The 21,348-nt window shown below is 39.9% G+C and overlaps 1 protein-coding gene across 1 annotated transcript in view; it reads right to left on the bottom strand.

Annotated features, from left to right (window-relative positions):
• Positions 1-503: 503 nt before the first annotated feature.
• The window catches only part of LOC136768684 (complement C3), a 69,805-nt gene continuing 48,960 nt past the window's right edge, over positions 504-21,348 (bottom strand). Inside the window, exons 23-41 of the mRNA XM_066722992.1 lie at positions 20,252-20,338; positions 19,888-20,091; positions 19,668-19,743; positions 18,283-18,442; positions 17,088-17,183; positions 15,788-15,950; positions 14,889-15,049; positions 14,301-14,459; positions 14,059-14,118; positions 8,256-8,340; positions 7,908-7,959; positions 7,642-7,729; positions 7,348-7,437; positions 7,141-7,243; positions 6,826-6,915; positions 6,530-6,613; positions 1,894-1,977; positions 1,331-1,475; positions 504-754 (exon numbers count right to left, since the gene is read on the bottom strand). Of these exons, the coding sequence (XP_066579089.1) occupies positions 613-754; positions 1,331-1,475; positions 1,894-1,977; positions 6,530-6,613; positions 6,826-6,915; positions 7,141-7,243; positions 7,348-7,437; positions 7,642-7,729; positions 7,908-7,959; positions 8,256-8,340; positions 14,059-14,118; positions 14,301-14,459; positions 14,889-15,049; positions 15,788-15,950; positions 17,088-17,183; positions 18,283-18,442; positions 19,668-19,743; positions 19,888-20,091; positions 20,252-20,338 (2,129 nt within the window). The 3' untranslated portion in view covers positions 504-612. The remainder of the gene's footprint in view (positions 755-1,330; positions 1,476-1,893; positions 1,978-6,529; positions 6,614-6,825; positions 6,916-7,140; positions 7,244-7,347; positions 7,438-7,641; positions 7,730-7,907; positions 7,960-8,255; positions 8,341-14,058; positions 14,119-14,300; positions 14,460-14,888; positions 15,050-15,787; positions 15,951-17,087; positions 17,184-18,282; positions 18,443-19,667; positions 19,744-19,887; positions 20,092-20,251; positions 20,339-21,348) is intronic.

The raw sequence follows: 21,348 nt of genomic DNA, 5'->3' as shown, positions 1-21,348 counted from the left end.
GCAGACTCCCTTATCAGCTTGCTGCCTCTTCCCTTGCAAGGCTTTGTTATACAGTAACCCCTCCCCCTTGGGCAGTGCTTCCGACTTGAAAGATAATGATAGGTTGGGAATGCAACCCCCGTCATCTGAAAAAGGAAGCACTGCCCAAGGGTTGAAGGTTTCGTGGGAGTCCTGCTCCCGGCAAAAGAGGATGAATCTGCGCTGACGTCACGTTTTATAGAACAGGAAGTGGGGAAGGGACCTGTTATGAGTGATGTGCACAGGGGCCAATGGCATCTTTGATAAGAGTGACGTTTCGCTCGGTTTCCTATGGCAGCGTGCAGGAACCCCTTCCCCTTGGGCAGTGCTTCCTTTTTCAGATAACCAGGGTTGCATATGCAACCTATCATTTCATAGTGGTGTGTGTTAGTTCTTTGCCTAGGTTTCAATCATTTAATCTAGTCTTTCATCAATAGTGGTTTTGGCCATGCCTGTATCAAGGAAATAATTAAAACACAATCAAGTAACCATTTACTGATTTTATTTAGTATTTGAAGTATAACATATTAAATCATAACATCTGTGTGCAATACACAGTAATGACGAATGCCAGTGTCTGTTTATATGAGGGGTTTAGTTAGGACAGCCATAATTGCGCAGCTCATCATCAAAGGCTGCCAAGACCTCACAGGTCTCCTGCTTCTCTTCAGTCTGACAGTCTTGATCGTGGGGCCACCACTCCAGCCATGTCTCAGACCCCAGGATATGCATCGCCCTACATTAAAGATAAGAGACAAGTCTGCAAAGTAGCCTAATCCATAATAACTAATTACTTGAATAATGAACACTATATATACAGTAATGGATTAAGCAAGGTCTATGATGATGATGATGATGAAGATGAAATGTATAAAGATGCAGTAGTCTCTGAGAGACATCGATGTGAAATGCAGGTGAAAGTAGAGCATTGTATTAGTATCAGTACAGTTGCATCCATTTCTAAATGTGTGATGTTGGATTAGAGTTTCATATACAGAATTCACAGCCCCCGCAAACAGTACTCTGCAAATCAGCCTGTTGACTTTGAAAACATGGTGGAGGTGCTTCAGCTTCTCTGGGGGCTACTGGAGCCCTCCTGCATACAGAAGCTCTTGTCTGTCAGATAGAGGTGTGGGCATTGTGATGGACAATCAAAAGCGCTGGAATCTCAAATCATTCAGTGCAGTGATTACAGTCCTTAGAAACTGAATAACAAAACCAAGGAATGAATGAATAAACCAACAACAGTGCCTGAATACAGAGGAAGGGGATGTTAAAGCAGCACACATTGGTCACATGGATTCAGACTCACGGTTCGCCATGTGTGTTAGAGGACATTGTGTCTTCTGGTCGTCCTATGAACAAGTACTCCTCGCCTTTCCTGACGTTCAGGCTTTCTCTGCAGGACACGTGGGAGAGGAACGTCCTCTTCTCATTTTCACTGACCTCACCTTCTCCTGCAAACACACAAGTCACCATACAGAAACAAGTTATGCCACAGGGCCTTCAACTAAAATACAGATACATTTTAGCAAGGGTTTGTACACAAAAGGTACAATGTGCAGTTTACAGATAAAACACTATTATGGTTAGAATTTCACCACAAGCTTACATCGAAGAAGAGAAGCATCCGCTGTACTTCCATGTTCCATACTGGTACTTCACCTACAGCTACATCTAATCTAATTTAGTAACATTGGTTACATTTGTTGTAATCACATGGTAGTTACAGTCCTGTATTATGATATGTTTCAGATACAGATACATGAAACCTAGAATAAACATTACAACAAGTAATCGCATAGTGAGTCAAATGAAGCACAGGAATATAAACAAATGGGTAATTGTAAGTCATGTGGGAGAAAAAACCCATACCTTGCTTAATGACCTGTTTGATCACCACAATGTAGTCATCATAGTCCTGCCTTAGGACGATCTCAGAAACCTGGACTTTATAAACTGCAAGGAATCACATAATAAAAAATCAGAAATGATAACACCTATACTCCTGACACAGTCATACATTCTAATAATTCAATTTTTTGAGAAGGTAAACACAATGATCAGGTTCATACCAGCCCTCCTGTCCATCTGTCAGTCACACATTGAAGAGGGATTGTTCAGAAAGTTGGTATGACTGCACACAAATTCAGTTCTATTTGGATGTGGTATAGCACTTGTAACTGATTGGTTTTAATGCTTTTTATTACTATTGGTATGATTATTTATTTCTGTTTTATCAGAATGTGTTTTAGGGCTGTCTCGGTTTAAACTCTTTATATTTATGTGCTTCCGTGCTACCATTGCCATGGAAATGCGTCCCTTTATATGTAGATGGGATGAGGACAGAGGAACCCTGCTGAAGAGGTTGCGAGCTGGGAGAGCAACTCACGGAGAAGGAAACTGAAACCAAACCGAAACTTAAAAACGTACTGACACTAAGAGGTTTAAAGCTGACTGCTGAATTCACTCCAACTGTAGTATTGTGGAGCTGGGTGAGAAGTAGGCCTATACATTTAGACAAATTTGTGTTATGTGCCATTCCTCCCACCTCGTATACTATTCTTTTTAACTGGTATTTTTAAAGAAAGTGTTGATGTTTATGCTATGTGTATTTTATACTAGATATTGTATTGATTGCTATATGGGATAAAGGGTTGAGTCAGGGTTTGTATGGAATGTTTTAAGAAGAAGGAAGTGTCTACTGTCTATTTTAATTTTGCTTGGGTTGATTTGCTGAATTTAGAACACAAGGTTGTTTTTGAACCGCTCTTATTTTATTTTATTCTGTAATATTTGTGTGGATGCCTGTTGGCAGTTTACTTGTATTTATGAACAAAGTATGAATCAAATGAGTAATTACTTTCCTATGCATTTGGGGCTATATGTACCTTCCCATGTGTGAGAACTTTGCGTTTTTTTTTTTTTAAAGATCTAGTAAATACTCATACTGCAACTTGCTGTACTTGGTGCTCACCTGCAATTTTATTAAACTCACAGGAATTTATTGAGGTCCCTCACTTAAACAGAGGGTGGTGTGGTAATTTGAGAAAATTGTTACTGGGACTGTTTGTTATATATCCTTAGACCCTTTGCACACTCAACATAAACAGATCTCCAGAGTGCGTAACCTCTCGTTCATTCTTTCCTCTACAACTCTGGAAAAAGTTCCAATTTCAGAAATCAATGTTAAGTGGTCTCAATTTTTTTCAGAGCTGTATTTCTGGTAATTTCTGGTTCTCCCTCTGGTCATTTTTCTCTTTTTTCCCTCCTCCTCCTTCCCCCCCATTTCTGATCTCCCCATTTCCATTCCACTGGAATCTATCACATTCTCCCCCTTCTCTGCCACTAAGAATCTAGGAGTTACCCTTGATGTGACTATTGCTCAAAGCACATCTCCATCCTGACTCACACTTGTACATCCACAGAATGCAGCCCATCTTCACCAACTACTCAACTCAACTGTTCATCCAGACCCTGGTTCTCTCCTGCCTGGATTACTACAACTCCTTCCTGGCTGACCTACATCTGCTACCCACCCTCTCCAGCTCTTCCAAAACTCGGCTACTTATATGGTCATCTGCCTCGATTTGCACAAGCTACTCCACTCCCTCCTCTGGCTTTGGTTCTCCCCTATTGTTACTGTAACCTGTCTACACATAGCTACCTAAAGACTCTCACCTCATCTCTTCTTAGACTTCGATGTCCTCTGGCGCCAGAAGACTTACTGCACCCCCAGCCCTACCCCGTTCAACATTGCACTTGTACTCCCCTTCCCAACCTCCTCTGGTCATCGAACCACAAACAACCCACCCACCCGTCAACAAGACCCGTCAATATTGTACCCACAATTGAGCCACAATGCATTATGGAAGTAGCACAGAGTTTCAGTGGGGCTTTTCTCCCCATCTATATAATGGAAAGCCTGCCTCATATCATATTCAATGTTTTCTATTTAAAAAAATGCATTTTTGAACACGATGCACCTGGATTGCATGACAGACAACAGTACGAGTTATTATTTCAACCAGCAGCGTTTTCACATAGTCTGAACAAGCGACACAGGAACTCTTTGTTACTCCCATAATGCACCGTGTCGGGTAAGGCAGATGTTCCAATGATAAATAGGCGGCGTTGAATATCTTGTTTAAATAGAGAATATTTAGGACTGCCTTGCATATGCAAATTTCTGAGGAAAACATTGATATATGTGTCACGTGGGTCACTAATGTGGTTCTTTTCCTTATTATAATGGATTTATTTATTTTTTTCTTTGAGTATTGGTTAAGCTATATTTATTATTGTTATTGTTATTATCACTTATCACTATTTTTGTGTTTTATTTTTCACTCTGGACTGGTTGAGAGGTAATAAACTCATGACTGGTTTCCGCCCAGACAGCTTTTCAGGTAACACCATTGCTAGAACAGCTGCTGAAAAATACAAACAATCGTTTCTGAGTTTTCAGATGGGAAAGCAATTAGACTAATTTGCAAGCCCACGAATGAGACACTTGAATGACCCATGTTTGTTTTAATTATATTTCAAGTGCCTTTTAAAAGAAACAGAGCCAATGGCACTGGGTTAAATTAAGTTAAATTAAATACAGTTGTGATGAATATATGTTTAGAGTCCTGGAGATAATACAGTTTGAAGCGTTAACATTATTTAGCCAACACAATTTATCTAATTAAATTTCATACACATAGGTGTATCTCTTATTATTATTAATATATATATATATATATATATATATATATATATATATATATATATATATATATATATATTGTTTTTAATTATTATTATAATTTCTTTTTTCATTTGGTTGATTTTACTCAAGATGACCTGCAAGTATTAATACATTGTGCAAAATAGTTACTTGTTAAAAATATTTTGTATGTGTATGAAACAAAAACAGACCTCATTGTGATGTATTACTTGTTGGGCAGATGTAGGCCTACCCACGATTACCTACATAGTAAATACGAACTCTAATACACACACACACATACAGCTCTGGAAAAAATTAAGAGACCACTCCAAGTTCACAAATCAATGTTAAGTGGTCTTTTCAATTTAGTTTCATAGCACTCATAGCCAGACTTGAGAGCCTGGGAATCATTGAATGATGTTGATAGGCTGGTAACCCGACTCCTGAGCACCGCGCTGCTGTGCACAAACTGCACACCACTAGAGCAGATGGGTTTGTGCGGCACACCAGATCAGGACAGGAGTCCGCACAGAGTGGGGTATGTGTTCACATGTTCTGTGCATGTTATTCTTGTGTAACTGTTAGTGGGTTAAGTTACTTCTGGGGTCAGGGGTTGCCCCGACGCGGGAACACAGCCTGCGCCATGATTGGGTGAGCCAGTCACGGGTATGATTTATTACATAGGGGTGCCCTGTTCCTGCAAGTTAGATTAGAGAACAGATTCAACAGAGATTGGTGTAGTTTTACAATATAGCATTCAGTGGGAGTTTAAGAGAGTCATAGTCAGTTTAGTCAGTCAATTCCAGTTAAACCTGTGCTTCCGTTCCTGTAATAAAGTTCCTGATTTGACCCTGCGCCTTCTCCATTATTGCTGCATAGTGTGGCAGAACCATGATGAGGGGCAGAAAAGTCAGTCTAGCTACAATATTTTAGACTTCTTAGTGGGGAAAAATGAATCATTTTACAGTGCTCTGTAAATTGGACTTGGGAATCAGGGTTTCAGCCTAGTCTATTTGGGAAATGATTTTGTGATATTGTGAGTATGCTAGAATCTAGGACCTGAACATCTGTTACAGAATAGTGTTTAGTGGCACACCTGTTTTTCTCCTGTAGTTTTCCTGAGTTCTGTTTGTTCTCACCCTCCCTTTTGTGGAAGATTAAGGACGGCTACCAATACTCCAAGTGTTCTGTTAGATGTCCAGCATCATTGTGGACTTTGGCACCCCCAAGGACTCTCCTGTTTTATTATGTTGTATTAATACATCGTCAATTATTGCTTTTAAAGTGGTGTCTGTGCCTTGCATGGTGTCTTATTGTGGTTCTGTCTCAGAGGTATGACTTGGGTTTTTTCAATCTCAAGGTGAGGAGTATAGACTTGGCCTAATTCTGATAAATTGAGGTTTCTTTCTGGGTCCTAGTGCCCTATATCCAATAGGTGGCATAGTCACAACTACAACTGTTAATTAATTCGTGTGGGGCTCCACTTGCCCTTACAGCACCCACTTCACATGTTTATTTTATACAGTATTTTGCACTTTTTGTACTTACTGCACTTTGTAATACTTCCAAAAATGTTCACACTAAAATTGATAACTGGCATGAGCCCTGAGTACAGGTGTCTCCAAAATGAATACATAAACTCAAAGTGTAGTACAGGACCATACAGGTCTACATTGCTGTGCATCTGTTATTGTAATGGTATAGTTAGAGTATTGTTAACGTCCCACCCCATTTTGCCCCCTCAGTGGTTGCAGGACACCGTGGTGTGGATGAGAGAGGGCCAGGGACACACCGTACCATAGCTGACACCCTTACAGGCCTCCTCCATCCGAGTCTGAAGAGTGATCTCCTTTGTGTATTTCTTCAAGGCACTGCAGCTTTCTGTGGAGAGAGGATTCCGTTAAAGGTTTATTAGCTGATGATATGTTGAACAGGTATAATAATGACAATAATAGTATACAATGTATAGTATAAATAATATAGTTTATATTGATGCTGCTTTGATGTTTGTTTTTACACGGTTGGGTATTCTATTTTGATTCTTCATCTGGCCTCTATGTTTTTATTGACCAGTAAATTTAAAATATTCTCACCTTCGGCACAGTGACACAGGTCGCCCCTGCAGATGCGTCCCAGTTCTGCGTGCTTCTTATTCGGGTGATAGAACTTGGTGCAGCGGTTCTCTGAAAGACAGTACAGCACACACTCTCACTTGGCTGCAAGGAGAGGCGTAGGCTAACGTGACACACAACAAACCCACACGTACATCTGCAAACCATCAGCAACGGTGTAATGATAACAAAAAGAATGAAATGTGAAACTGCCATCTTACTAAAAGCAATGAAAGAGGCGATACCTTCAGTCTTTATTTGCAGCTCAGGATCGGCGGTGCATGGACTGTATCTTACCACTGGCGTAGTAGTCATAGATCGTCACTGCTGCAGGCTGCATCAGACCCACTTGCATCTCCTGGATCAGCGTGATTGAGAGATGCTGTCTTGTGTTCAACACCTGTTGGCATTTTGTGAGAGAAATTAAATGGGCTTTAGAAAGAGGGCCTGTGATTAACAAAGGGCAGATGGGAGAGTTTTATTCTGTGAAGCTAAGGAACATACCTTGTACAAATGAATCATGAGAGATCCTCTTTCGCTCAGTTGTTTATCCATATTGTAGTACTGAATGTACTGGTCCACTCTGTTTTTAAGCTTGATGGGAATCAAAGAATCAATGAATCCATCATGCGAAAGAAAAATACGTTTCAGATGCATGCAGTGTGACAAAGAAGCCTGACTGACTTAAGCCCCCTCGATGAGCAAGGCCAATAATTAAAGATAAACACTCAGAAAATAAGATCCCGACTATGGATTGGAAATTTGGGGGTGAAACATGCAGACATTGTGTCAGTTTACATTTTCCAGGCTGGACAGAAGGGGCACGCAGCCTGTGGGCAGAGAGATGTCCAGTATGGTCATTCTACCATCGTGGTCATCAAGGTACCTGGGGGGGAGAGCAGAGAAGACGTTTACTTCGTGTGAGTTTGACAAACTCCCCGCATTACTATATATTAAATTAATTATATTAATTATATAATTATATTTCATTCATTGATTTAAAATGCTGCTTTACAAAATCTAACATCTAATAAACCCTCTCAAACCTCGTCTGCATGACTTACTTCATATAGATGTCCAGGGTGTAGGCTTTGTTCGTCCCTGGTGGCGCCACAGCTGTTGAAGGGAGAGAAAATGACAGACGTGACTCTTGATGTCTCCATTGCTCCAGCTGGAGGAGCATTTTCACACACTTTGGCCCAGACCAAATTAAAACATTGAGCTGCCCACAATGCACAAACCTGTAACCCTATCACATCTTCAATTTGAATTAGCAGAAAGTGTTTTTTGACAAATTAAATAGAGATCTGACATTATTGTGATTACTGCCAATAGGGTGCAACTTTTTATTTGGCCTCTGGGTTTTTTAAATTTACTGTTTAACATGATGCCCAGGGATTGCTGCCTCTCACCTTCATCAATGTTCACCTCCAACTCATACATTTTACATTTCTTCTGTTCCTCTGCTTTCTGGAGAGCATTATATTGTGTTACCACCTGCAGGGGGAACAAAGTAATAATGTGTGCAATGTCAGAGGAACCATTCTACTGCTTGCCCACTTCTGTGCATTTATTTAAGAGCACGACCGATACAGGTTTTTTGGGTCCAATACTGATAACGATAATTGGGAAGCAAAATTTCCCAATTACCGATATATCTGCCAATATTTACTTTTCTTTTAGTTAGCATGCAAAACAGACATTGTGTAGCATTGATCCCTCAAATCTCTCTGTCAGAGAGAAATTGTGTCAAATATGCACTGAAGGCAGGATTTTTTCATTTTTACATTTTACATTATAAACTTAACATTAATTTTCATCATAAATATCAACCACAAATCAAACATTGTACAAATACATTAAATAAGTTAGATTAAGGGAGAATAAAGGAAAAATGCATGTTCTATACATTAGAACAAAGACCAAGCTATATGAGCAATTTCACACACAAATAGAAAAAAATGCATTTTCTAAACATTAGAGCAAATAATGATAGTGTTCAGTGCTGATCTAGCTTATATTTGCAGTGCTCAATACTGCCGATCACACAGGGGCTGGTTATATTGCAGGCCACACAGCACAGCTGCATTTGTTTTGGAAAGTGTAACTTATTTAATACATATGTTAAACGTATTTCAATACAAACCACAGCCAAAACATGATGTAGGATTTTAAACAGTTTTATAAATATCATGTATAGTTTCAGTTCTATCCAACATTGTCTGGGAGGCGTGTTTTTTACTAATTTTCATTAGAGGTTTTACTGTGATCTGAGCTTGCTTGTCATTTGGAGACAGTTTTTGTTTGCTGATATCCAAGTCAACATCGGCAGCGAACATTTACTGTTTTTCTATATTTTAATTTCTACTGTGTATTTTGAAAAGTGATTTAATTAACGTTTAAGTACGAATGCACCTCTATGCCATCTTATACGGTAATCTTCAGTAAAATAAAACCATGGATACTCAAATGCAGCACGGCTTTCAAAAACACTTTCTGTTGGTTATGAGGGATTTTGCAAAACACGTTTATTGGATTATGAGCCCTGTGTTTCTCAGTTTGTTTCACCATGGTGCTCAGCAGTGTACATGTTGTGCCGCGCATGAGAAACACTGTGGAGTCGGAGCTTCCAGCAGAAACTAAAGCACCATAACTATGTTAAAAAATAATGGTAAATAATTATAATAAAAATTAAATTCTGGGACATGTTAATCCTAGCCCTTGATCCTGTTGTTTTTCTCATCACATCGCTCAATTAGATTAACACCTGCAAAACAGTCTGACCTCCTCTTGTGCGTCAATTGCAGTCACTGGGATGTTCAACAGTAGCAGAGCCAAAGGGAGTCAGAGGTGGTGGTCACCCCCCCAGGCCAAAATATGAAGGTTGAGGGCCATTTGAGCGGTGTTCAGCACATACTTGCCATTATTTTCTTAATAAAGGTTGTAAAAAATCTTTAAAAATTATAAATGGTTGCTAAATTACTGTACCTAATTTCGTTTTTTGTTGCACTTCTATGTATTTCGGAAGAACTTGTGACTACAACCATTAGAAATTAACCAGGTTAAAAGGTGTAAAAGGTGTTAATTTCTACAGCATCGTCGTGTACTCCACTCACAGGGACAAAAATAAATTGCAAACAAACTAATTCACAATCTACAAGTAGTGCTGCTTGGGTACTGACTGGTTGCAGAAAGTTTGACCACAACTCCAGTTTCAGAAATCTTCATTGGATGCTGGTTAAATAACAGATGGATAATAAGGTTTTGTTGCTTACTTTTAAGGCTTTAAATATATCCAAGACCTCCTGTGCAGCTGTGCACCACCGCACCCTACGCTTTTCTGAACTGGACCTTCTCCGAGTCCCCAGGACAAAGCACAGTACTTTAGGGGACCGGGCCTTCTCTGTAGTAGCACCTTGTGTATGGAATATCACTCCCTATATAAAAGCCTGTTACACCCTTGACATTTTAAACCTCATCTTAAAACTAGGGCTTAAAAACAATTAACTAATTAATCACACAATTTGCTGTAATTAATCGCAATTATTCGCATTTTCCCCCAAGCTTGTAATCATCAATATTTAAACGTAGAATCATCTAATTAAATTAATCAACACAAAGGAAGTATATTTTAAATAATATTTTTAATGACATCTTGTGAACTGTAAACAGGCTCTCCTCAGAACTATAGTGTAGTCATTCCCATCAAATATATTGCAAGCAGCAACATTATAAACGCAGTGTTTAAGTGCAAGTTGAATATTAAAACCATCAAGGTTATCTGAAGGGCTGGATCAGCTTAGAACTTAAGGCAATTTCTTCATATGCACCAACAATATAAAAATGTTAAAGTGCCCAGTTGAATTTCAAAAAGGTACATAACAGTCTTTGCAATATGAATAACAAAAGGAGAATGTTGAATATTTTTCACCCCAATATTTTGCCTACTGATTACCGTACTGCAGCAACGTGGATTGGCCAGGCCCTCTTGTAACCTCGCTAGTTACGTAGCTAGTACCTGGGTGTTTTGCTTTTATATGGTATACTAAAGATGAATTGCTTCTATGGTATTTGAATTCGGCTTTGCAACTTGTACACACCACCTTTGTTTTGTCAAAAGCGCCATCAGGAAACTTTTTAAATGTAAACATTCCTCCTAAAACTCCCCCCTTGTCCTATCATGCAAGGATTACTTGTTTTGACACACTCACCATAGCCGCCACAACAGGAAATCATTAAAGCAGAGGTAAAAAAAAGTGCAGAGTCAATTGCGTTTTTTTTTTTTGTGTTAAACATTTCAAATTAATAGCAAAGATTAACGCATGAATTCCCTCAGCACTACTTAAAACACATTTTCATGAATTGGAATGTAAAAAAATTATTGCTAATGTGTTTATGTATTTTATTGTTTTATACTATTAAGCACTTTGAGATTCCTGTAATGAATTGCACTATATAAAATACATTGTATTATTAGTAGTAGTAGTAGCAAATGACGTGGCTGCTGAATACTCGTCTTTTGTAGTGATTTACAGTCATCTCCCGACTTACGTCTTTTCATCTTATGTTGTTCTGCACTTATGTTGGCAAGATTGCACTGAGCAGCAGCATGCATATTTCCGCAGTTCTACACAGACCTACATAATCCTCTGATCACATTGGTGGAGCCTTGCAGATCCACAAAGAACTGTGGAGATCTGCGTTACACAAACGTGACCTAAATCTTCAAATCTCAGATTCTGTGCAGCATCTGACTAATGTCACCAATGACCTTCTCAACACGTTTTCTTTGAACGCATGGCAATTGGTTTGTTTCTGCAAAGAATGATCAACAAGAATGCAGTGTGTGAGTATTATTTAGCAAGTATTATGCTTCAATTTTATAGATTTTGGGCTACGAATGCATTCCATTTCTAGCAGCACTGCCCAGAGCTTCAATCTACAGTCAGCACTACAGTCAAAATCATCTCCCTGCTACTACAGGTGGGCCGCAAGAATATACTCTACCGGTCAAAAGTTTTAGAACACCCCCATTTTTCCAGTTTTTATTGACATTTATGCAGTTCAAGTCCAGTGAATAAACTGAAATGGTACAAGGGTAAGCAGTAAACTGCCAGAGGTAAAAAAAAAAAAAAAAAAAAAATGTGGTTACCAAAACCTGAATGTACATTTGAATGTACACTGAATGTAATGTACATTTCAGAGTTATATACTGTGTTACTACACCCTCTTAAGCATTATTTGGCAGTGTTACACACGGCTCCTGTGTATAGCAGTTACACTGTATTACTACAATGTGCACATCGTTTGAAAGCTTATTGTCTTGGCTACCAGTGCATTTAATTCACATCAGATTTACAGTTTCTGTGTCGCCCGCCATCAGTAATTCAGAGGCCGGGGGGGGGGTAAACACACACACAGTGTATATCGCAGACGAACAACCAATCTCCGGGATTATTTTATCAATTTAAGTTTACATTTTTATGCATTTTTCTTTTTATTAGGTTTAATGGGTCAATTGCAACAAACGCTGCACACTAACTGGAGATGATCCCATGTTTAGTAGGCAGCTCCATACTAAGTTTGTTGCAATTTATCCATTATTATTATTATTATTATGATTATATAGAGAAAAATACATAATGTTGACAAAAACTGTAAAAGGGAGTCTGTTTCTTATAGTTAACTATTAAGGTTACTGTGTCCCAGTGTCTTTAGTATTTTAGTATAGATTTTTTAATGTTACTGAACACTGGGGTATATTCATCATGGGTTTTACACCAACTCCTTATTTCTGACAACATTTATTGAATAAAATACTAATTAAAGTTAGCATGCATATGTCACTGCACATACAGTATATAATGAGTTAAGTGTTTTTACTGAAAAGTTAACATGTTTCATGCAAGTTAAATCAATAGCCTACCTATATATGCGTGCGGTTGTAAAAATAAATTTTAACTACTGTTCGAGAATGTATTATTTGATTTTGATTATTATTATTTTAAAGTATAAGGACATGTTTTATTTTGTTTAGATAGATTATCTCTTAAGCAGAACCAAAACATGTAATTCAAGTGTAGACACTTACTAGCTAATGTGATGTCATCAGCACATTATGCTAATGTATCTAATGTATTAAAATGTATTAAAAAAATGTTTTTGAACGGATTGTGTGGGTAGGGGGCTTCAAAAGTTTATAATGTTGATCAAGTGGGCCTTGGGATGAAAAAGGTTGGGATGCCCTGATATAAAGTATATATATATATATTTATTTTTTGGCCAAAATTCATTGTCTGGGACCACTCTGCCTATTTTAACATTGCATTTGTATGGAAAATCTTCTCAACTTACGGTGAGTTCAGAGTGATGATGCAAGTCTCTGAACTAATTATCCCTTTACTAATTGCTAATGACATGCAACATGTATTCCTCAACTTGTGAATTGTGTTTCAGACTTTTTAACTATACCTGTAAGCCCATAAACACATGAAAAGACCTAGATTTACATTAAAAAAACTTAAATATCTTGGGAACAGTTGTTTTAATCATGATATTTTAATTCAGTAGATCAAAATCCAGAACATTTTATTTCTGAAGCAGACAACTTTTAAAATATTGTAGACCAGTGTCATGTAACTGTCATAAACAAATTCATTTGCATGAAACAAAGAAAAAAGGACCTTTAGTTGTTGACATACAGACTTGTATTTAAAAAATGAATTATTCTGCATTTGTATTTGTTTTTCTCTATGGTTAATGTATTTGTTGACTAATTGTGTATGCCTACAACATGTCAGAGAGGGGAGTTGAGAACTGAATACAATGAAAACATAAGCCTTTGTGTAAACCAGCAAATTAAACAACTCTTATCAATAAGGGTCCCCCTAGAGTATGATTTGCCCCCCTGGCATGAAAAGCTAGTTCCACCACAGATGTGCTGTTGATGTTTTACACTGATGCTATTACCCTCAGGATGCTGTTAAGTTCAAGATGCTGTTACCCTTGTGAAGTGTTGAACTCTTGTGTCTTTAAGCTTGAAACTCCACTGCAAGTTTAAAATTTACTCTGTGTGTGTGTGTGGGGTTCAGGAGTGTCCTAGGGAATGATTTACCCCATGCAAGCTGGGTATTGAAGGTGAGGAATGCAAGTCTAACCTGTATCTTTGGAGGCCTATAGCATAGGGTTTCTCAGAAATGAAAGAAAGCTGCTTACTATGAGCTTCCCGGATCCGCTTCCAGTGGCCTCTACCGTGAAGTTCTGATTGATGTTTATCTACCACAAAACAAAAGAACAAAGTAACACAGCTTACTTTTTATGGGCACCCCAAAAAAAATGTCCACCCCAATGCACATTAACAAGTATAGACATGTGCACAAGGCAAGATACAATTCTGTTTTTTTTAACACTATCAAAGTAATTTTTCTTTCACGTGAGCAGTGTAGTGTCTCTCTTACCTTCTGTGATTTAGTCACATGATAGTTGCCTTTCTCCATGCGCCATTTGAGAATGGTACTCCGGCCAGATATATAGAGATCCAGGTTTAATTCCGGATTTTCAATCGGAGGCTCATGGATCACGTACTCCGCCAGGGCCTGGAAAACTACCATGGTGGACTAAAGCAGGGTGGAGACAGAGAGACATGGACATGGACGTCATCATACCTTTTTATTTCCTATACATTTCTATTTGGGAACATTTGTTAACTTCAATTGTTGTTTTATTATTTTCCCCAAATTACATGTGTAATTTATAACAGAAATGTTTCAGAAAGTGACATATCTAGACTGTATTCATTTTCTCTCAGTGCCTCTGAAAACATTATGATCAAACAACTTTTAAATCCATCTATAAGCAGAAGAACTATCATGCAGGCTTTAGGACCATGTGGATGCTGTTTTCGGGCACTTGTGCCAGCACCCCCGTCTCCCACCGCTGCACTAACCATCCCCCCAAATCCTGAAACTTATCCCATGCCCGTGTGTGTGCTGTGCCTTACAGGCTGCTCAGCATATGGGCGGCCTGGGAGGTCTCAGCGACTGTACCTGTGTTGATCCATATCCACCGTTGGCATCACCCTGACGGACTAGCCACTCATAAATGGGAGTCGCCCGATCCATTCTGCCCATCTTCAGGTAGGCCAGCAGTGCGTAACCCGTAGCTTCTAACGTGTTTGATTTGTACTCATCTCTCCACTGTGTGCCACCTGCATAAGATACACAAAGAGAATGCCAGTGGAGTTCCCAGTACCTCAGTCCCAGGCCACCCTGCAGCACAGGAACTGACAACTGGACAACTGAAGGTTATTTAAATAGGGACAAAGGGGAGTTCTGGAAAATAGAACATCATCCTTATTAACATTTTCTTTCTTATTGTATTTAACAACCTTCAACTGTCCATAATTCCTTTCCTTTCTTTATGTATTTCTTTCATTACTAATTTACTTATTTATGCAGTAAAAGTTTCAAGTCATCAGTTTGTTTTAGTTTTTTTGTATCTCTTGTGCTGTATGTGATTGCTATATCCTTCCATTTACACAATCAAAAAACAAAATTTCACAGAATCAGAAAAGCCAATCACTTTCTCTGAAGGGGGGTCAAAGTGTGCAGCAGTGAGAAACCCATCCTAACTGGAAACAAAGATGAGGTGATTAACAAAATCAAAATTGAGTGAGATGGACTTTTTTCTGTACAGTACCGCATGGGAATTAGATGTTAACAGGCATGTGCATAGGTGGGGGGTGAAAGAGGCGGTGCCCCCTAAGTCATCAAGTTGTCCGCCCAGTCCCCAGTGAACAATTAGTTAGCAACCCCCACACCCCCTCCCCAATCCCTGTGCACGGGCCTGGATGTTAAGCAGAGAGAACATGGACAGTTTATTTTATTAGAACAGCTGTGTCAATACACCTAGTCCTTATTAATATCCCAAACAGCAGTAGTTGTACCTTCTGACCCAGAGTTCCCAAGGTATCTCTCCAGAAAGCTCTTGTCAGGGTTGTCCATCAAGGCCAGGGCGTAGGACAAAATGGCCACAGAGTAGGGTCTGCTGAGACTGGGAAGCTGACTCTTCAAATACCTCCCTGCTTTGCCCATACTGGTCTGGATACTCTAGTATACACATCAGTGACAGTGAGAACAGTAGAGACAGCGTTTCTCATCAGCTCTTCCCTAAAATACTATATTAATACAGAAAAACAAATATAAATCCACATATACACATTCAAATAACTAATTTATTTGCCAATAAAATTTAATGTATTTAACCCTCTATCTAACTGCATCAATTTCATGTGCATTCGTTAAAATCTAAAATTTTTGTAACATACTTATATTTTTCTTCTTACTGGTGTTTGGCTTGGGCAGAGACATGTGTAGCTATCCACTCATTGAAAATAATTAACGCAACACTCGTTCTCATTTTAAAAACTTGTTTGATTACAATAATGATGAACACCACCACTTCGGATGAAAATTGATTTTAATAATTTTACTTTCTTAATGTTTAAGTAATACAACATGTTTTAAAACATTTAGCAATTGTTGTGCTAATTCCTTTCAATATTTTATAGTTTTATTTCTAGTGGCAGCTCGCCTTGTGTTTTTGTTTCTTGATGAGATGAATCCTCGTTTCTTTGGATAGTCACTCACCTTGAATGTATGCTGGTGTATTCTGAGGGGGAAATACTTTTCAGCCACACACTTTCGCTTCTTTGTTTATTTTTTATTAAGTTCCTTAGATGTCAACTGACCATTTTAAAACAACAAATACCTATATGTTAGTAAAATAATGTTACTGTATTAGATCTTACTGCAGTTCATGTCCTGACCATGTCGACATTAGACCAAAGCAAGCTTGTGCATGCTCGGCTCAAACAGTTCTTAAGTTCTGTGTGTGCATCGTTGTGCCTGAACTTGTTTCTGCCATCAGTCAGTCAAGCACTACAGTCAGCTACAGAGCTATGGCTGCACTTAGAGATAGCACAACAATGAATTGCATTTTAGCTATTTTTGTCAACAAGCATGTGCCATCAAATATGTATCCATCACAAACAACTCCTTATATTCATCATGTGCGATATCACAACCTAATTTTCCAGCTGTTTTCCATGCCTTGAAAATGACTTTTAAATTCAAGGTTTTCAAGGTTTTCCAGGATGCGTGGGAACCCTGGATGCGTGTGTGGGGAGGCATGAGCCACAACCCTCAAGCACCACAGTCTGAATTAAAACGAGATGTCATACTCACAGTCTGTATTGACGAACAGAAACTTTTAGCATCAGCCATTGCAATTAGAACAAAAGCAGTCAACGTTGCTTTGCCATCCCCTCCTTGTAACCCTCCCTGAAGGCCAAAAAAGACAAAAAGCAGAAGTATAACACCTGGACATGGTACAATATGAAATAATAGCTATTTCTAGTACCAGTTATAAATTGATTTGCATGTTAATGAGGGAAATAAGTATTTGACCCCTTCGACTTAGTACTTGGTGGCAAAACCCTTGTTGACAATCACAGAGGTCAGACGTTTCATATAGTTGGCCACCAGGTTTGCACACATCTCAGGAGGGATTTTGTCCCACTCCTCTTTGCAGATCCTCTCCAAGTCCAACCTTCAGCTCCCTCCACAGATTTTCTCTGGGATTAAGGTCTGGAGACTGCCTAGGCCACTCCAGGACCTTGATGTGCTTCTTCTTGAGCCACTCCTTTGTTGCCTTGGCTGTGTGTTTTGGGTCATTGTCATGCTGGAATACCCATCCAAGACCCATTTTCAATGCCCTGGCTGAGGGAAGGAGGTTCTCACCCAAGATTTGATGGTACATGGCCCCGTCCATCGTCCCTTTGATGCGGTGCAGTTGTCCTGTCCCCTTAGTAGAAAAACACCCCCAAAGCATAATGTTTCCACCTCCATGTTTGACGGAGGGGATGGTGTTCTTGGGGTCATTCCTCCTCCTCCAAACACAGCTTGATTTTGGTCTCATCTGACCACAACACTTTCACCCAGTTCTCCTCTGAATCATTCAGATGTTCATTGACAAACTTCAGACAGGCCTGTACATGTGCTTTCTTGAGCAGGGGGACCTTGCGGGCGCTGCAGGATTCCAGTCCTTCACGGCGTAGTGTGTTACCAATTGTTTTCTTGGTGCCTATGGTCCCATGGTTGTTATTCTGTCTTTCACTGTTAAAATACACCTACCATTAAAATTATAGACTGATCATTTCTGTCAGTGGGAAAACGTACAAAATCAGCAGGGGATCAAATACTTTTTCCCTCACTGTACCTTGTAGTTTTGCTTCAGTTTAAATATGATTTGATGTTGTTATTGTAAAGCCATTGTACACTGTAACTGTCAAGGTTTAGTAACCTAAATTTAGTAACCACAATAATAAAAATATTTTGTTATTTTTACGACTACTACTACTAATAATAATACTGTATGTACCGTATAATAAGGAAAAACAACAGGGGCGTCCTCTGTGAAAGACCCATCAGGCAGCTGTTTGTATTGAATCAGGAATCTCACTGAGTTACACAGTCTGTCGTCATCTATATGTGTCAAGGGGTAAGCTAAGGCAAACACCTTGGCAACAAATGCAGTCAGCCTGAAAACAAACCAAAGAGAAATTCACTTTCCTCCAGCAAGGAGCTGAAGTCTGGCACAAAACAACCACAACAGCCCACGACATTCCCCCTTTCTAACAAGGATATTTTGGTTGTGTATTTTTGGGAAAACCTAGGGCACTAGCATATACACCGATCGGCCATTACATTATGACCGCAGGCCTAATATTGTGTAAGTCCCCCTTTTTCTGCCAAAACAGCCCTGACCCGTAGAGGCATGAACTCCACTAGACCTCTGAAGATGTGCTGTGGTATCTGGCACCAAGACGTTGGCAGCAGATCCTTTAAGTCCTGTAAGTTGCGAGGTGGGGCCTCCATGGATCGGACTTGTTTGTCCATCACATCCCACAGATGTTCGATTGGATTGAGATCTGGGGAATTTGGAGGCCAAGTCAACACCTTGAACCCGTGATTCATCAGACCAGACCACCTTCTTCCATTGCTCCGTGGTCCAGTTCTAATGCTCACGTGCCCATTGTAGGTGTTTTCAGCAGTGGACAGGGGTCAGCATGGGCACCCTGACTGGTCTGCAGCTACGCAGCCCCATATGCAACAAACTGCGATGCACTGTGTGTTCTGACACCTTTCTATCAGAACCAGCATGAACTTTTTCAGCAATTTGAGCTACAGTAGCTCGTCTGTTGGATCGGACCACACGGCCCAGCCTTCGCTCCCCACGTGTATCAATGAGCCTTGGCTGCCCATGACCCTGTCGCCGGTTCACCACTTTTCCTTCCTTGGACCACTTTTGATAGGTACTGACCACTGCAGACTGGGAACACCCCACAAGAGCTGCAGTTTTGGAGATGCTCTGACCCATTCGTCTAGCCATCATTTGGCCCTTGTCAAAGTCGCTCAGATCCTCACGCTGCCCATTTTTCCTGCTTCTAACACATTAACTTTGAGGACAAACTGTTCACTTGCTGCCTAATATATCCCACCCACTGACAGGTGCCATGATAACGAGATTATCAGTGTTATTCACTTCACCTGTCAGTGCTCATAATGTTATGGCTGATCGGTGTATAATATACAGAAGCCTACATAGGTATCTGTATCTGTGATTGAATCACACCTATTTCTATACAATAAAATAATAAAACAAATTTGACAACTAATAATGCTGTATGTTTAAAAAAAACACAGAATTTTAACAGCTGCATTTTCTGTTGAATCAGTATCAAGAACTCTATCTTAGTTTATTACCAGGTACTTGAAGCCTGTTTATTGTAAGGTGGATAGGAGTCATCTGAGTTGCGATAAGACATCTGTCTGGCATAACCTGGAGGGACAGAAAGCAGGAAATATTAGTTGCACTCCTGTTATACTGCATCGTTTAATTTCAATTAGGTTATTTTGCATTACTGAACCCCACAGCCTCCTAGAAACACACACCTTTGCAAACCCCACAGCCCAATTGTCTCACCTTTGTCAATGTATTCAATAGCTTCCTGCCGTCGGCCCACTCCGACTCTCTCCCAGTCCCCTGATCTGTCCAGGTAGTGTGTGGCTATGACCGGGAACACCATGGAGGCCACGTTCTGCTCCACACAACCGCCAGGCATGCGAATGAGCGTCGTCAGGGCAGACCCGCTGATGGCATTCCTAATAGTGTCTGTCAGCACATCCCCTGTCAGAATTAAATGGGCACACACACAGACACAGAGTAAAATCATTTGGAAGAATAATCAATTATTTAATAAAAAATAACAACTTTCACATTATGTGTTTAGCTGGATGAACTTGTTATCCCCTGTGAACCCACCCAGATACAAAGACAGAGTGATTACCTGTAGCTGTGATGAACCTCAGTGGGGTTGTGCCTGGAACCAAGGAGTCCAAGTTTTCTTTCTGAAACTGTATGATTTGCTTCCCACCTGAGGGGAGAGAGAGTGACAGGAAGTGTGACTGTGGTGCAGTGAATGGGAAGTTGACTTTACTGACCTAGAGCATGTATCTGCCTTCTTTAGGGCCCCTAATGAAGGCAGATACAGTGAAGGAAAAAAGTACTTGATCCCCTGCTGATTTTGTACATTTGCCCACTGACAAAGAAATGATCAGTCTATAATTTTAATGGTAAGTGTATTTTAACAGTGAGAGACAGAATAACAACAAAAAAAATCCAGAAAAACGCATTTCAAAAAACTTATAAATTGATTTGCATGTTAATGAGGGAAATAAGTATTTGACCCCTTCGACTTAGTACTTGGTGGCAAAACCCTTGTTGGCAATCACAGAGGTCAGACGTTTCTTGTAGTTGGCCACCAGGGTTGCACACATCTCAGGAGGAATTTTGTCCCACTCCTCTTTGCAGATCCTCTCCAAGTCATTAAGGTTTCGAGGCTGACATTTGGCAACTCGAACCTTCAGCTCCCTCCACAGATTTTCTATGGGATTAAGGTCTGGAGACTGGCTAGGTCACTCCAGGACCTTAATGTGCTTCTTCTTGAGCCACTCCTTTGTTGCCTTGGCTGTGTGTTTTGGGTCATTGTCATGCTGGAATACCCATCCAAGACCCATTTTCAATGCCCTGGCTGAGGGAAGGAGGTTCTCACCCAAGATTTGACAGTACATGGCCCCGTCCATCGTCCCTTTGATGCGGTGCAGTTGTCCTGTCCCCTTAGCAGAAAAACACCCCCAAAGCATAATGTTTCCACCTCCAAGTTTGACGGAGGGGATGGTGTTCTTGGGGTCATTCCTCCTCCTCCAAACACAGCGAGTTGAGTTGATGCCAAAGAGCTCGATTTTGGTCTCATCTGACCACAACACTTTCACCCAGTTCTCCTCTGAATCATTCAGATGTTCATTGGCAAACTTCAGACGGGCCTGTACATGTGCTTTCTTGAGCAGGGGGATCTTGCGGGCACTGCAGGATTTCAGTCCTTCA

This window comes from Amia ocellicauda, chromosome 14 (assembly GCF_036373705.1).
Source record: "Amia ocellicauda isolate fAmiCal2 chromosome 14, fAmiCal2.hap1, whole genome shotgun sequence".
NCBI lineage: Eukaryota > Metazoa > Chordata > Actinopteri > Amiiformes > Amiidae > Amia > Amia ocellicauda.
Note: the sequence above shows the minus strand (reverse complement) of the source record. Positions and strands in the feature narration are given on the sequence as shown.